The following is an 18,691-nucleotide window of genomic DNA, read 5'->3' on the forward strand; positions in this document are numbered from 1 at the left end:
GATAGAAATTCCAAAATAATAAAGATTGTTTTTATTTTTATTTTTAAGGAAGATGATATGTTGTTTTTTCATATATATCATTAAGTTGAAAATACTACAAATATATAGAACCAAGCAATGAACTTACTTGTTGTAGTGGAAGTAAAATCCAAAACAACACTATTCTAAATAGTAGACTAAATAGTAGACATCATTAGATTTGGTCTACTTTACTATCTTGACAAGCAAGAATCTAATTATTATAAAAAACAAGACAAGTAAAGTGACATGACAAGCAAAGTGACATAACAAGCAAAATGACCAAACAAGTAATGTGACATAACAAGAAAAGTAATATGTTACAAAAATATCAATTTCTAACATCCACTTACATGGCAGTCAATTATCTCAGACTACTTAATGAAGTTCGAAGAAACCCCCATCTCATGTAAAACTAAAAAGCAAGTGAAGCTCATAGAAACTTCCATCTCATGTAAAACTTAAAAACACAAGTAATGTATACACCCACTCAACATATATACATTATTCATTCATTAATCATTATTATAACTTCTACATGACATGATAAAAAAACATCCACGCAACAAATTAAAACACATTACATATGAAGCAAATTACTCAAACAAAAAGTTTAAAATACACCAAATACACATTTATTATTAACCAGATATGCATGTATCCAATGATCTAGTGTCCACTGCCAGGAAGCTTCTCCTTAATCTTTTCCATAATCCCTTTCTTCTCTCCATGTTTAACACGATGCTCCTCTCTCACATACTCTTCTTCACCAGTACTTCCAATGCCACGACGCTCCTCTCTCACATACTCTTGACGAGTGTTTCCAACGCCACCACCACTAGCACCATGTTTCTGATCTCCATGATGCTCCTCTCTCACATACTCTTGTCCAGTGCCTCCAATGCCACCACCACTAGCACCATGTAGCTTATCTCCATGATGACCATGATGCTCCCCTCGCATATACTCTTGACCAGTGCCTCCAATGCCACCACCAATAGCTCCATGTTTCTGGTCTCCAAGATTAACACGACGCTCCTCTCTCACATATTCTTGACTTCCAATGCCACCACCACTTGCACCATGTTGCTGATCTCCATGATGAACATGATGCTCCTCTCGCACATACTCTTGACGAGTGTTTCCCATGCCACCACCACTAGCTCCATAACCTGTTGTTCCATACCCGGTTCCTGTTCCTGTTCCATACCCAGTTCCACCAATATTGGTTCTTGATTGTTCAGTACCAGGAATCTTCTCCTTAATTTTATCCATAACCCCTTTCTTATCTCCACCATGTTGCACATAATGCTCCTCTCTCACATACTCAGTAGTTCCTGTTCCTGTTCCACCGTACCCCGTTCCTGTCCCATAGCCACTTCCAACGTTGGTGCTTCCATGATGTTGTTGACCATGACCATGACCAGTTGCACCGGTAGTTCCAAAATGTTGTCTACCAGCTTCACCGGTTAATCCACCGCCACTAATAGGGTTGCCGTATTGACCAACTTGGTTCACTGGGTTTCCATATTCATCGGTCTTACGAGTTTCAGTACCGTATTGGTTTTGATATTGAGACATTGTTATTGATATTCTTCACAAACAAACTGAAAGATGTAATGGTTTTGGTTTTTAAGGTTGTTTTTGTAATGGAAGATTGAGACGATGTTATAATGTGGTTTGTTTTGTGATTGATGAAATGAAATATGATGTTTTTATAGACGAATCGAAGCATTGGATTTGAAACAAAAATTTAGGATTGTGTTGGTGATTATGGTCTATGAGTTTCAATGTCTGACACGTGCTTACGTTGAATTGCCACGTACAAGGACACGTGTCGAAATGTTTATCGAGAACCGAAAGTAATTTTGTTGTTTTGTGATGCATGAGATGACACGTGCGGTATGTATGGGGGATGTGTGGAGAGTAAGCTTGGGAAAGAAGAATTTGCAGAAGGAAGAAGATAAAGTGCATGTGTTGTCTACTGATACAATTATTCTCATAATTGAAAGAGAAGAAAGAAATTTTAAAATTCTCTTAAGTCACTTTAGTGAATGTGAAGTCACTTAAATACAAGAGTCAATATTAAATCACTTAAATACTAGTAATAATATATAAGGGACTTAACTAATTGATGAAATAATCAACTAATCAACTTTGTGTGATAAACTAAGCGTTTAACTAAAAGCTAATTAGACAGGAAGAATAAACATTAAGGTGCCAACTTTACTATCCACCTAAAAAAAACTTTGGTAACTTTATTTACATGAAGTGTCTTAATTAGATTATTTTAAATATATAGGATTTATATAACTCAAAAGATCGGAATTCACACCGCAAAAAAACTTCAATGAAATGAGAGAGCGGCATAAGAGGATAATGATGTGAGAAATACGTTAAATAGATTAAGGTTGAAATCGTGAGTGTAATTAATTTTTTAGTAGTATTTTAAGCATTCTTTAGATTATTCTAAAGTCTACATGCATGAATATTCAAATAATTTAATATATTTTGAATTTGTACGAGACTGATGAAAACTTGAATGTGAAGAAGATGGAAATCTGAATTTTTCTATGAAGATGATAGATTTTATGTTATTGATTGGTTGAATCAGAAATGATCAATTTATTGGCCAAATAGTGTTGTTATTAATTAATATTTACAACAATATACATTTTAGTGAGAGAAGCTCTCCCTTCTCTCTAGATTAGGTGGCTCTTCGTTTTTCATTTTCCTGAATGCTGCCCTAGCTATGGTTAGGAATCAGCAGCTGGCAGATGGATGGCGGAGGGTGGTTAAAAGGAATGGAGGGACGGCTAAAGGTGGAGTGTGGGATGTTGCGGCTGCAGGTAGAAAGCGGGGGGATCAAGCGGCAGTTTCTTCTTTCTTCATTACAGAGTTCGGTGATAACTGGAAGGCGGAGGATCTCTTCTTCGAGTTCAAGGACTTGGGAGATATCGCTGAGGTGGTTGTGTCACCCAATAGGGATAGGAGAGGGAGAAGGTTTGGTTTTGCTAGATTCTACAATGTGGAGGAGGAAAAACTGTTGGCTACCAAGCTAGACAATCTTGTGCTTGAAGGTAGAAAGATTTTTGCAAATTTACCAAGGTTTCAAAGGCCCCTGTTGAGGTTTTCAAGAGAGGTTGGTAATGTGGCAAAGAAGAGAGAAACTGGAGATGATCGCAAAGGTGTGGCAGGGATTCCTAGATATGGAAATGGTTGGATATACAATCGCTCCTTTGTTGAGGCTATCTAGAACAAAAAGACGTCTGTGTCTTTTGCGAAAGGTGACTCTTCGTCGTCTAAAACCATTAAGTTTTCAGCAGCAGAAGAAGACTTGAATAGATATGGAAGGGAATTCATTGGTGTTTTGAGGAATGCGGGCTTGGAGGCGGAAATGAAGAAGATCTTTTTGGAGGAGGGTATCTTCACCATTAGAGTCACGAATCTCGGACCTAATCTTTGCATCTTAGAAGACCTAGTGTGCGGAGAAGTCAAAATTCTTATAGAAGAGAGGAGGAGATGGTGGGAACAATGGTTCAGTGTGATAAGGCCTTGGAAGCCTTCAGACATAGATAGGGAGAGACTTGTGTGGGTTCGAATATCAGGTGTCCCATGCCATGTGTGGGGGATCAAATTATTCAAGTCTATAGTGGATGTTTATGGCTCGTATGTGAAGTGCGACGATAAGACTCTGTCGAGAGTCTCGATGGATGAAGCTAGGATCTTGCTCAAAACTAGTACACAGGAGTTGATCAACGAAGCCATAAAGATTGTCGTGGATGGAGACTCCTTCTCTTTGTTTTTGAAAGAAGACTATCATGCTCAGGTTGAGATAGTCAAGTTTAGGCAGGATAAGGAGGAGGAAGAATTAGATTCCCCTTCTTCCCAGGAGGGCCGGAGTTCCGATGGGGAGACGAGCGAAGCCGAGTACGCAGGGTCCAACCTGAAGGTGTCAGACTGTTCAGAGAGGATGGGTGATGCAGAAGGGGCGGAAGGAAGCAGGGGGAGGATGTTGTCGTAGGTTCAGAGGAGTAGGAAACGTGTAGGGCTTCTCCAAAAGAGAAAAAGTAGAAGGCTATTATCTCTGAGGATATCTCTGTGTCCACAAACTTTCCTCCTTTATCCCATGCATTAAATGAGCTCGTTCAACATGCATATATTGTCGCTCCAGTTGGCAGTGTGGGGAACGAGGTTGGAAATATTGATGTAGATGATAAAAGTGAGAACTTTATGTGTAGTCATGTGGGTGGGACCGTTTTAAGTGAGTTAGAAACGAACTCTCCTAGTGGGCCGGTGGTGGAATTGGGCCCCATTATTAGTCCAATTTCTTTCGATTCAGCATTTAGAAATTTAAAGAATTTTAAGCCCAAGAAGAAGGTAGTAAAAGCTAAGGGGAGAAAATATAGAAGTGTGTTGAATTTGGGGGACAAAGTGGATGCTGTACCATCATACTTTGAGTGTATCGCCCCCAGGAGGTCCGATAGCTCCGAAGGATTTCCCAGCGGCGCCGGCAACAAGGATGATGGAGGAATTCAGAACCTGAAAGGTAAGTCTGTTACGTGCCTTTCTCTTACTGATTCTGAAGTCAATCGATGTAATGATAGTGTGGGGAGAAATTCAATTTCTGATGTTGGGGGCAGCATCTGGAAATCTATAAAGAGACTAGGAGTTTCGAGTGGTGTGGATGATGATTCAAATATCAAGGCTTTGGAGGTTTTGGAGAGGAGGGATAGGTTGGGAATGAAGGGGAAGAAGGAGAACATACATGAGTTATTATGAATCTGTTATCTTATAATATAAGGGGGGAGGGATTTTATCCAAAAGGAAAAGAGTTAGCTTCCTGTTAAACTCTAGTAAGGTGGATGTGTGCTTCATTCAAGAAACAAAATTATCTAGCTTCAACGATGATTTGCAGAGATCGTTTTGGGGAGGGTATGAGGTGGATTGGACAGCTAGGTATTCAGTAGGTGCTTCAGGAGGAATGGTAATTCTGTGGAAGAAAGGATCCTTAAAACTCAATTTTAGTTTCTCGGGTTTAGGTTACGTTGGCATAAATGTTTTCTGGAAAGGTGCTTGTGTCAACCTTGTGAACATCTATGCACCTTGCAACGCGTTAGACAGAAGAGAGCTTTGGAAGAGTCTGGTGGATAGGAGGATTAAAAGTGGTAGTATTTATTGGTGTCTCGGAGGCGACTTCAATGAAATTGTGAGGAGAGATGAAAGGTTGGGTGTTGGTGTTAATCATAATGCGCGTGGCATGGAGGATTTTCGGGAATTTATTGTTCGTATGGGAGTGGTGGATGTCCCGTGTGTGGGAGGCAGATTCTCGTGGTTTAAAGATAATGGGACAACTATGAGTAGAATCGACAGGTTCCTTGTTTCTAGAAGCTTGGTAGATGTGTGGGGTGTGGTTGATCAAAGGATAGACACTAGAGAATTTTCGGATCATGCTCCAATTCGGCTTTCGTGTGGTGTTGTGGATTGGGGACCCAAGTCTTTTAGATTCAATAACGCTTGGTTTGGTCACAAAGATTTCAAGGCTTTTATTCATGAAGAGTGGGCCAAGCTTAACGTTGAAGGAAGGGGAGACTTCATTTTATTTGAAAAGCTTAAGCTTTTGAAGGAGAGAATAAAATGGTGGAATCGGGTGATTTTTGGGTGGATTGATCTAAAAGTGTCAGAGGAGGTGGGAAATATTAATGATTTGGATTCTTTGTTGATAGATAACTTTGGTAGTAACATTCATAACTTGGTAGAAAGAAGGAAAGAAGCTACTAATGAAATGTGGAATTTAATGATCACTAGAGAAAGTATGCTAAGACTAAAGTCTAGGCAACTTTGGTTGAAGGAGGGAGATAAGAACTCGAGGTTTTTCCATAATTCAATTAAAGATAGACAAAGAAAGGGAGCCATTTCGGTGTTAGAGGGGGCTGATGGTAGGGTGGAGGGAGTTGAGGAGGTTAAAAAGGAGGTTAAGAATCATTTTGAAGGCTTTTACAAGGAAGAAAATCACAATAGAGTTGTTCCGGAGGGGCTGGATTTTCGTAAGATAGCCGAGGGAGATAGAGAGTGGTTGGAAAGACCCTTTTCGGAGGTGGAAATCAAGTCGGCGGTGTGGGATTGTGAAGGGAATAAAAGTCCGGGCCCGAATGGATTCACTTTGGAGTTTTTTCAACAATGTTGGGAAACGGTCAAGGTGGATGTTGTGAGATTTGTGACGGATTTCTTCCATAAAGCAAAAGTTACGAAAGGATGCTCTTCTTCCTTTATTACGCTTATCCCAAAAGTCAAGCATCCTAATAACTTGACTGAATATAGGCCGATTAGCCTTGTAAGTAGTCTTTATAAGATCATTGCTAAGCTATTGGCGGGAAGGTTGAAGAGCGTGTTAGGGAAGTTGGTCTCGAAAAACCAAACGGCTTTCGTTCCGGGGAGAAATATCGCGGATGGAGTGTTGGTGATGAACGAGGTGTTGGATTTAGCCAAGAGAGAAAAGCGGGGCTGTTTTGTTATGAAAGTGGACTTTGAAAAGCTTACGATCGAGTGAGTTGGAATTTCTTGAGGTTTGTTCTCATTAAAATGGGTTTCGGTGATAGATGGTTAAGGTGGATGGAAGGAAGCGTGTTTTCTAGTAGTATGTCCGATATCATTAATGGGAGTGTCACGAAGGATTTCAAGGTTGAAAAGGGACTTCGCCAAGGAGATCCGTTGTCCCCCTTCTTGTTTGTTCTAGTAACGGAAGTACTAACCGGCCTAATGGACAAAGCTTTATCTTTAGGAGATTTTAGAGGCTTTAAGATAGATGAAGATGTAACGATGAGTATGCTTCAATTCGCGGATGATACAATTATTTTGGGGGAAGGTGACCTTGCGAATCTTTGGAGCATCACATCTATTCTTAGAGGGTTTGAAATTATGTCCGGGTTGAGGGTTAATTTCAACAAGAGCAATATTTATGGAGTTAATGTGGGAAATTGGTACATTCAAGCGGCCTCGACTTTCCTTGCGTGCAAAGTTGATAAGCTACCGTTCAAGTTTTTAGGTGTGAAAGTGGGAGATAGTCCTAGAAAGATCTCGATGTGGAGGGACTTGATTGCCCACTTAAAAAGAAGGCTATCCGTGTGGAAAGGGTTGAATCTCAATGTAGCGGGGAGGGTGTGTTTGATTAATTCCGTCTTAAATGTCATACCAATTTATTCTTTGTCCTTTTATAAAGCACCGTCGAAGGTTCTCAAGGAGATTCGGGCAATTCAAAGTTCTTTTCTTTGGAATGGTAGCAAATTCAAAAGGCCTATCCATTAGGTTAGATGGGATACGGTTTGTAAAGAAAGAGATGAGGGAGGTTTAGGTGTGAAAAATGTCGAGGTGATGAACATTGCGTTGTTAAGTAAATGGAAGTGGAGGATCTTAATGGATGAGGAGGCGGTTTGGCGCGGAATCATTTTATCTAGATATGGGGATGTGAAGAGGAAGATCTTAGTTGGGGATGTTTCCGTAATTGAGAAGACCGATTCAATTTGGTGGAGGGATTTACTTTTATCTGACAATTATTTATCTCTTTTAAAGCATAACTTTGCAGGTGTTGTTTCATGCAAAATTGGGAGCGGTGCGGTTATACCGTTTTGGCACGGTTGCTGGATTGCCCAACAGTCGCTGGCAGTAGCGTTCCTCGAGTTGTATGTGCTGGCTGGCAGCGACGGTATTAATGTGGAAGAGGCGGGTAGCTTCAACAGCAATGGGTGGTCTTGGAATGGCAGCGCCATTTTTGAAGATCCTGCTGCGGTGGATGAAGATCTTTGGCCAGAGATGTTGCTGCTGCTACAGAATACCGCCCCTTCCCCAAATGATGCAGATGAATTTGGTTGGTCCCTTTCAAATGACGGAGAGTTCACGGTCAAGACTTGTTACAAGTGGTTCTTCGATAAGTTGTCCGGACCCTCCTTAGATTCCAACATTGTTAAAGCTGCTGCTCTCTTGTGGAAGGTAAGGACCCCGTCTAAACTTCTTTTATTCAGATGGAGATTTATTCATAATCGTCTTGCTACTAAGGATCAATTGCATAAGAGAGGTATATTGGATCCTAGTGATTTATTATGCGTCTTCTGTACCGCGGAGGAAGAGAACTTAGCGCACCTTTTTCGTGAGTGCGAGGTTGTGGAGAGTGTTTGGAAGAAGGTTTTCGTTTGGATTGGTTCTATCGAGGATTTATCTTTCGAGGAACTCATTAGGTACCCGTTTTTCATAAGGTGAAAGGCTCAGTTTGTAGGGCCATTGTAGCGGTTATTTGGCTAGCAACGGTGTGGGGAATTTGGTTGGAGAGGAACGCCATCATTTTCAAACAGGAGTCTTTTAGTTTTGACAATTGTTGGTCCGGGGTGGTTTACAATTCGTGGTGGTGGCTTTGCCCTTTTTATAAGTTAAACTCGTGTTGTAATTTTTACGTTTGGAATATTCTTCCGCTCTCTTGTTTTGAGCAGTAGAAGCTTTCCGCCTTGTTTCATCGGGTGGAGCACCCCTTATGCTCCTAATCAATCCTATTGCCTATTCAAAAAAAAAAACAATTCCCCATTTGTTCTAATAATGACAAGATCGACTCCAAAAAAATAAACAATGAATGCTAATGGGGTTAAGTATCATTCGATTTGAACTTAACCTCAATAAAGACAACAAAAAGTCTAATAAAAATTTTAGATAGCAATGCTTTGAATCTTATATACCTTGTGATTAGACCAACGTTAACTTACACACACTCTTTAATAGTTTTTCGCCTAACATTATTTATGGCCATGTGTTACTTCTGTTTTGTATCGTAAGAGAAACTCCAGTTCTCACTCTAAGACGAAACCATCTCGAAATTCACATAGGTGAAGTTCATATTGTCTCTATTTTACTTGAGATATATATCCTTGATATTGAACTTCATGAAGAGTTTTAAAAACTCAACCCTCCATCTGCAATAGTAAATATTATTACACAATAATGCACAAACTGTGGAACCTTGTTTTGCAGGTCATTGGTCAAGGAAGCTCTCTTAACGAAGAAAATGCTTTTGATGATGACAACACCACTCCTAGATGATAATAACTAAATTCAATAAATCTGTCAGCATTGCAGATATGGGGGAGTGGCATAATGAGGGGTGGCATTGGAAAGTTGAATGCTCTTTCTTAGAAGAGGCTTTGGTCAAAGACTTGGAAGTAGATGAAAGAGAAGGGTTGTTGTGTATTTTGTCTGATATTTATCCATGTAGGGACGTTGAAGACATAGTTGTATGGCCATTTGAAAGCAATATGATTTTTTGTGTGTAATCCTGCTACATAAAGCTTATGCATGTTGCGACCTCAATTTGGCCTGATGCTAGGATAACTCAAGCCCTCAAGGTGGTCAGGGAGTCGTATATTGCATCAAAGGTGAAGATATTCACGTGGAGATTGCTTTATGACAGGTTACCTACTAAAATGCAATTGGTGAGAAGGGGAATAATCCATGACCCCTTTAAATTTTTGTGTATTTTTTGTTCTAATCAGGATGAGATACTTAATCATTTCATGACTGGTTGTCCTTTGATAAGAGTTGTATGGAATATGATTCTAATTTGGTTAGGCCTAGACTGTGAAGTAATTGAGGATTATTGCAGTTTCTTCTTACTGTTTGTATCAAAATTGGAGGGGCAAGTCCTCAAGAAAAAAGGGAGTGTTATTGGCTGGTTGTGTGTTGGTGCACTTGGAAATCACGTCATGAAATTTTATTCCAAGATGCAGTAGGATCTTCGGAAGAAATAGAGTTTAAAGTCAAAATGTTTACGTCGTGGTGGCTTGCAATAGGATCTAAAAGGAGGGTTCTATGTAATTTTTATGAATGATACAAGTGTCCCCTTGTATATCTTAAATTGCCTATGTAACTAGCTTTATGGTTATAATCTTTTGCAATCGGGTTTGAGTATCCCTAATACTCTTCTTTGAATATAAAGTTGCTTATAAAAAAAACTAAAGTCACGCTTAAAGCGATTAAAGATGCAAGCATATAAATAGGGTTTGATAAACTTAATTCTCTAATGATGACACCTAAGTGAAATAAAACTCAAGCATCTCAAAATAAAGATCAAGCAAGTGTCTACAAGATTGAAGTATCATATATTATAAAAGCATAAGGGTGTTGTCGTAAAGTATACGGCTAAACACACACACACATATAAACAAGTTTTTAAAACTCAATTTTCTCGAGAAAATACTTCTAAAAATGCCTTGAAGTCGTGCCAGATGAGTTGGAAGTTGTCAGAAAAACTCTGGGCAAATATTTGCTCTTGCTAATTGATTGTTACTTCACTCAATCGACTAGGTTAGTACTAAAATGCGCCCTAAGCGATTAGGATATCATTTTAATGATAGGCAACTATATTTTTTTCTTTCCTTTTAAAACTTATTAATCGATTATTTTTAGGCTAATCAATCAATTGGAGCAATATGCCAATCGATTAACTAATCAATTTTGGCCACAAAAAATTTCCTTTTTGTGTCAATCTCTAGCCTAAAAATAGAGATTCCTTCTCACATATTTTTAAATCTAGAAACGTGAGCTTTCATTCTTTATTCCTTACTCTCTGTTTAAAAATATTTTTGTTTACTTTCTCTCACTAAAGTTTAGTCGCAGAGCTTTCGGGAAAGTCATTTTGCAAGTGAGGCAGTTGTAATTTTGGAATGGTTAATTTTTAAGTTCACCACGGAAGTTTTGTTTTTACCTTGGTTGATAAATTCATCCATTTAGGGATTTATTATTTAGGTTGGAAGTTAAACCCGTTAAAAGCTTGGTTTTGAGGATTTAGTTACTAAGCCACCGGTTTGGTTCGAAGACTTAGCTTGTTTAAAAGTATTCATTCAGTTCAAGATTTCATCTTTCTAAAGCTCTTAAGTTAATTTAATACTTTTAATTATGAAGAAATCTTGGAGAGAGGATTAGGTATTTTCTTCTTGACCGGACCTCTATCAAGTTTGGTGTTATCTCTCTATCTCTTAACTCTTTAATTTTCGCAATTTATTTTATGCTGCTTATTTTGAAAACTTTTCTAAAACTATTTTCAAACTCTAAAATCAATCCTAAAAGTTTTTCAATTTTTTTTTTCAAAAACAAACAATAAACCCCCTATTGTGAGTGAAGTCACATGTACACAAGTGGTATCAAAGTGTTACTCGTGTTTAAGGACTAATCATCTCAAGAGGAAGATGACTTCCAACACACCTTTAAGGGAATTCTTTCTAAACACACCAAAACCTTTTAATAGTAGTAAGTTTGAATTATGGAAAATTTGGTTTAGGATATTTATTCAAAGTGTTAATTATGAATTATGAAAAACTATAATCAATGGTATGTTTATCTCTACTTACCAAGTAAATAAAAAAGTAGCCGATAAACTTAATCCCCTTTAGACCGAAGAATAAAAGAGAAAGTTTGAAATAGATTTCAAAACCAAAAGATTTATATTAATGTCTCTAGATGATATTAAATTCTTTTATGTTCACAATTGTAAAACCGTCTAGAAAATGTGGGATACTCTTGAAATAATATATGGAGTTTCTCTAAGTATTGAGTAAGAGGAGACGAACACACGTGGCAAATAAGATGAAGATACCACTTTTTAATGTTTTTCCAAATTTAAAAATATTAGAAATTATATTGGAACATTTGTCGCTGACCAATTTCTAAAAGTTAAAAATTGGAAGCTTAATATCCAATCCTTAAATCGAAGTAAGTGAGCTTTTGTGAATTTCGGGAAAAATCAAGAAAGAAGAAAATCATAAAGAAGTTGAACGAACTAGTTCAATTACTTTAAGATGAAGGAGCAAGTTTAAAAACTGAAGAATCATTAACTTCATCAAACTCTAATAAACAAATCCAATAACTTCATTCAAAATAACATGCTCAATAGTTGAATGATTTTTGAAAAAAGAAATTAGGAAAAAAAACATCAACCTCAAGAAGCAACATAGTAGAACCTTCTTTCAATAAAGAAGATAAAGTCTGCTTAAAGAAATCATTCGAAAAAGATGATGTAGAGGTAACTAAACCATCTTACAAGAAATTATGAATTAATGATAAGTTAGTTTATGATATTAATAAACTTAGAAAATACAACACAGACCTTAACGAATATTTAGGATCTCTTGAAGAAAGTAGTAATTCGTTTAAGTTAGAAATAATTAAAACTATAAACTCAAGAGAAACTTGTGAGACTTATGTTTCCTTAAAAAAAATAATTGAATTGTACAAAACTCTAGGTTAATTTACCAAAAAAAAAAAAAGCTCGATTGATCCTAAAATCTATTAAAAATATAGATCACAAGACTATGTACCAAGGTTAAATTGACATCACCATCAATTTCAAGTCTAGTTGAATTGTTTAATATGTCTTAAAATCTCAAATGAAAAAATATAGAAAAATATATATATATATATATATATATATATATATATATATATATATATATATATATATATTTCGGTATTAACATATTTTTAATTGCTTGTTTACAGATTTATTTGTTAATGGATTGTGTTTTTAGACTTTGTCATGGATATATTGGATTTAGCAATTATAAATATGTATTTCTTTAATAATTTTAAAGTTTTAATAGCAAAAGGAATAAATAAGGTTTAAAAATTTAAAGGAAAAACTTAGAACAACAAGGATTTTCGAAATCTTCTTATAACTCTTCTTTTGTGTTTTCGCCTTATTTTATCTTTTGCTATTACGTGTCAACTTGGTGGAAAATCCTTTTCAACTTAGATCTCAATCTAGGCATGGTATTGATTTTGCAGATAAAACTTAATACAAGATGGGAGAGATAACTTCTGTTCCTTTCTGGTCTGCTAAATGGAGTGGAGATCTTTCTCTCAAAATCTTGTCTCCAGATTTTCCACTTAGTTGATTTCTTAATATCTTCTTCATGCTTTTCCACTTAACAATTGGTCATCTAGCTAGTTCACGTTAATTTATCTACTCGGTTGATTTCTTAATATCCTCGTGCTTTTCCACTTAACAACATATATAATAACATTGAACTACCGTATAAATGTATAATTTGGTGACATAGCATCATTTCTCAACATATAATAGCATTGAGCTATATGGTATCAAGTGATAGTTTTACACACTTCATCTATTGAAAGTTTTAATTTCTACTGGTAGTATAGTATTATAGATTCTAACAAATAGGAACTGTTTTAAAACAACCATTATTTAATTCTATCTATACAACCATTATTATACACCACCTCATATATATATCTTTTACATGAAATTATAAAATACACCACACATGAAACAAACTACTCAAACTAAAACTTTATTTATTATTCATCATATGCATATATCTATATATAGTAACCATGATCATGACCATGATCTAGTGTCCAGTGCATCCTCCAGTACCAGGAAGCTTCTCCTTAATCTTGTCCATTATCCCTTTCTTCTCTCCATGTTGCTGATCTCCATGATCAACACGGTGCTCCTCCCTCACATACTCTTGACCAGTGTTTCCGATACCACCTCCACTAGCTCCATAACCAGTTGTTCCATACCCTGTTCCATCAGTATTGGTTCTTGATTGTTCAGTACCAGGAATCTTCTCCTTGATCTTATCCATAACTCCTTTCTTATCTCCATGATGCTCCTCTCTCACATACTCAGTAGTTCCAGTTCCACCGTATCCTGTTCCGGTACCATAACCACTTCCAGTGTTGGTGCTCCCATACTCAGGCTTGGTTCCATAACCACCAACACCACCTGTGTTGGTTCCATACCCTGTGGTTTGATCAACTCCATGCTGTTGTTGACCATGACCATGACCGGTAGCACCACCGGTAGTTCCAATATGTTGTCTACCAGCTTCACCGGTGAAGCCACCGCCACTAACAGGGTTGCCATATTGATCAACTTGGTTCACTGGGTTTCCATATTCATCGGTCATACCTGTTTGGGCAGCACCATATTGGTTTTGATACTGAGACATTCTTATTGTTATTTTTCACAAACAAACTAAAACAAGGTGAAGTTTTTTGTTTTTGTTAACGTTGTTGTTGTTGAGATTTGTTTTGTGAAATGATGAAACGAAACGTGATGTTTTTATAGGCGAATTGAAGTATTGGACTTGAAATAAAAATCTAGCATTGTGTCGGTAGTTATGTTTTGGAATTTCAATGTCTGACACGTGCTAACTTTGAATTGCAACGTACAGGAACACGTGTTGATGTGTTCATCAAAAACCGAAAGTGATTTTGTTATTTTATGATTCATGAAATGACACGTATTATGTGTGTGGAAGTACGGGGAATGCAAAACTTATGAAACGTAAAATGAATAAGGTTTACCAATCTTTAGTTGTTTAGTGGTGATTTACCTGAAAGAAAAATATCATGCACACAACTAATTCTCACATTATCTATATTCTAAAAGGATAATCATAAAGTGTTAACAAGAAGGTATGTGTTGGTGAATAAAGAATACACACATGGATCCTCTCAGGGCTCTTGCTTAAAATGGGTTTCTTGTTTTTTTTTTGTTTTTTTATTATCATAAGATTGATCAATTCAATTCATAATTGATCAACTATTCTCTCTTGATTTTTTGTTCTACTAAAAAAACACACAAATGTGTAACAAGAGATTGTGTTTCCACACACTCATTATGAGTATCACTCTCACAAATTATTCTTGTTTTTTCAACCACTCTTTATCTTTGGTCATACTCTATATATCATAGACAAGAAAAAGAAAAGGTAGGATATTTTTTTGTTTGAGGATATACACACTTGAAAAATAAGGAGAATAAGATTTTATCAAATCATGAGGTAATAATTTGAATCAAAGAAGCAATGACTTGAATCAAAGGTTGGAAGGTAGAGAATTTTTGCCATGATTTGAGTCATGCAGACTCATGATTCGAGTCAAAGAGTGTTGTGATTCGAATTACACGCTCTTATGATTTGAATCAAATGAGGCAGAAGTAACTTCTCTCTTTTAAAGAAGACTATGATTCGAGTCACATTTTTCTTGATTTGAATCAAGCTTTACAATAACCTTGATTCAAATATTTTAACTTTTGATTTAAGCCTCGCTCAATTGACTTAAAATTAAAATTTTAGGCTAAAAAAGAAAGCATTATCATGGATTCAACATCTAATTTTTTTTAATGAAGAGGATCTCAAAGATACAACACTAACAAGTTAAAGCGACACTGATACAAATGAATCAATAACAAATTGCAAACATGTTAAATCGAATTATGCACATATATTCAACTTAACAAATTACCAACATGTGATAAATCAAATGATACATAAACTGACAAATAATCAAAACATAAACGATCCTGATGTTGACTTCAATTTCAACACACACCAACATTTAACAAACATACCATCACACCCAATACATACAACAAGACATATTATTTACCATCCTATTTCAAAAAGAAACTCTTTACACCCCAACCCCTTAAACAAATTACTACTACCACCAACACTCATAACAACAAACCTCAATTCGGTCACCCGTTTAATACACTCTAATTTCTCAACTAAACTTTGACTACTCAAACCCCTAACCTCAACAAAACTTTAACATTTCATTAATATTCAACCCTAAAAACTTTTATGTCCATCTAATTGAACAAACTGGACCAAACACCTACGAATAACCAACATATTTGGAAAATGAATTTGAGATCATGGGCGATCAAATTATCAATTTTCTATCATTTTCCATAGATGATTTGGACGATGTGGATATATTGGGCAATATATCACATCAAAACCAAGATCCATCTTTTAATTCTACTCCGTCTCCTCTAAAACGTTAAATTGAAGAATTAGACAAAGGGAACATTTAGAAAAACTTACTAAATGTTGAACAGTAAGTCATTATATTTCTTAATATGTATTTCATCTATAAATATAAATTACTCCATTATTATTATAATAAAAGTGTTATCTATATTTAATTTTGTCTGATTAATTATTTTAAAAATATCAAATTAAATAATCAAAATAGTTATTCTATAAAAAATATAATAAGCAAAATTTAATAACTTAAAAAATCTATAATTAAAATATAATTTTATTATTAAAATGTTTATTTTAATATTATATTAGTTAAAATAATTAATGTTAAACATTAAATAAAAAATAAACGAAAAAAAATGTATTTTATTCATTTGTCAAGGGTCAACTACCTTGTTCACCATCGTCACGAATGTTCGAAGGTACGAAACAATAGGACAAATAAAAAATGTTTAATATCATTTTTGGTCTTGTATATTAACTTTAGGGCTTTTTAGTCCTTTAATTTAAGAAAGGTTATATTGATCGTTTAACTCTTCAAAATGTACCGCGTTAGTTCTTTTCGTCTAATTAACGATAGAAAAATTTAAAAATTGATCTCTAAATTCGTCAGTAATTTGACAAAAATGGCTAAAATAATAAATTTTGAAGAGTTAAAGGATTAGTCTGTCTAATTTTTTATAATTAAACGACTAAAATGAATTTCAAAGTCAACATACAGAACTAAAAAATATTAAACAAAAATAATTTTCAAACTAAGATATGGTAGAGTTTTTTTTTTAAATATGGGATAACACAAACAATTTTTTTTTTTTGGAAATACCGACATGAATTAATACAGAAAACTAGACCCAGGTAATACAAAATTACAACAAAAAGGCAACACATAACACACTTGAAACCAAATTCACTCCAACACTAAATCTCATAAACCAAAATCTAAAAGAAGAAAATTGCAACAGGAAAAATAGAAAAATTTGGATCAAACTGAAAAATCAATAGCACCAAAAAGCACTTCCCACCAACCAAAAGGCAAACACCCCTTTCCACGGTTACTACAATTAAATCTTACAAAAAAAAAAAAAACAGTTAAACACTAAATAAGACTATCACCGCTAAATGGATTTGAAAAACAATAAGCACCTCCATAGCACAATGTAAAGAACAAGAAAAATTAATGCCACCTATAAGACATTGAAGAGAAAAGCAATCTATGAATCCAACAAGTATCTCATTTTGTGCAGTTGTTTTTGTTTTGGGCAAATCAAACTTTCTAATCCAACACTAAATAAATCAAAATTGTTTTGGGACCTAGAGCCTTTTTCAAAATTGTCCAGTCACGATTTAAAAATAGGAAAAAATCGTTTGAAAAAAATATTAAAAGAGGGACTAACATAGCTCAGTTAAATTTTATACAGAATTAAATAGGTACTTTTTTTTCTTAGGGACTAATTTGGACTCTCCTTTTTTTGTGAGAGACTAAAATGAGTCTTCACTAGCAGTACAGTCACAGTTCAAAAGTAAGAAAAAACCGGTTTGAAAGAAATATTAGAAGAAGGACTAATATGACTCGGTTAAATTTTATAAGGAATTTAATAAGGACTTTTTTTTCTCATGGACTAATCTAAACTCTACAATTTTTATGAGGGACTGAAATGGACCTTCACTCTTTAATCAATTAATTTTCAAATTTGATTATAATGACATTCTCACTAAATGGAGTGTAGTCCTGTGGGAGAGAAATTTTTTTCTTATACATGATATCCTTTAATTATTGTTTCAAATATCTCATTCAATGCTACATCACTTTGCTTATATTGTAGTTAGAATATCTTAAACAAAAAACCGTTCATTGTTTTGCTTTTTAAAAGTCTTTATTATTGGGTAATGCTAATGTGTGCCCTAAGGGCACATATTAAGAACTAAATGTAGAAATGTTTTTCTTGAAAATTGTGCACTCTTTTTATTAAATATTTAAAATTTATTTATTTATTTATTTTTTCAATATAAAGTTTCTATTTATAAGTTTTTTGACATATACCCTTAGAACACATGTTAGCATTACCCTTTATTATTTTGTTTTGAAAATTAACAGATTTAGGATTACACTTTTTCCTAATTCTATTAAATTCACTTTGTATTAAAAGTTAGTCATTTAATTTTCTAATACTCACTTCATTCTAGTTTCTTATTATTTACAAAATCCTTCTTTACTTCGATTTTTTAATTATTTGTTGTTTGATTTAATCTTCAAATTGTTATAGTTTTTAAGAATTTGTATGATGTTTTATCCCCTGTGCAAGAGCACAAAATTTTGGGATCTTAAATTTTGAAATGTGTAATTTTTTTCTAAGTATTAATAAAAAAATATTATAATAAAAATTTAGTAAAATAAATAATGCTTTAACAAAAACTTAATATATAAAAATGAGATAGATCAAAATAATTAAATTTATTTTTAATTAATATATAATTATATTTTTAATGTGTTGTTATTATTATTATTATAATTTTTCTTTAAAATTTGAGTTCAATTTTAAATATTTTTAAAATTAGAACGACCTCCAAAAAAATATTCAATGCAGGAAATAATATTTAATGGAGCTTTAAAGTAAAAAAAAAAGTAGACTAAGCGAACTAACAAGAATGATTTGATAATAATCACCCTTCCTCGACAAAAATTTTACCAGCCCACCTAGATAGCCTCTTTGGAATAGATTTAAGGCCAATTTATTTCAGCTTTAAAAAAATAAATATTTTTTTGTATTTTTTAAAATAGATTTTTTAAAATAGTTTTTTAAAATATTACAAATTTTTTTATATTCGTTTTTTCTAAA

The 18,691-nt window shown here is 34.6% G+C and overlaps 2 protein-coding genes across 2 annotated transcripts; both read right to left on the bottom strand.

Annotated features, from left to right (window-relative positions):
• Window positions 1–497: 497 nt before the first annotated feature.
• Window positions 498–1,719, bottom strand: LOC131594308 (dehydrin DHN2-like). The gene has a single exon (XM_058866402.1). The coding sequence runs from the start codon at window positions 1,597–1,599 to the stop codon at window positions 688–690; it is 912 nt and encodes a 303-aa protein (XP_058722385.1). The 5' UTR covers window positions 1,600–1,719; the 3' UTR covers window positions 498–687.
• Window positions 1,720–13,235: 11,516 nt separating this feature from the next.
• Window positions 13,236–14,131, bottom strand: LOC131594309 (dehydrin DHN1). The gene has a single exon (XM_058866403.1). It carries the CDS (start codon window positions 14,025–14,027, stop codon window positions 13,422–13,424), a length of 606 nt encoding a protein of 201 aa, XP_058722386.1. The 5' UTR covers window positions 14,028–14,131; the 3' UTR covers window positions 13,236–13,421.
• Window positions 14,132–18,691: the final 4,560 nt, after the last annotated feature.

Source organism: Vicia villosa, linkage group LG4 (assembly GCF_029867415.1).
Source record: "Vicia villosa cultivar HV-30 ecotype Madison, WI linkage group LG4, Vvil1.0, whole genome shotgun sequence".
NCBI lineage: Eukaryota > Viridiplantae > Streptophyta > Magnoliopsida > Fabales > Fabaceae > Vicia > Vicia villosa.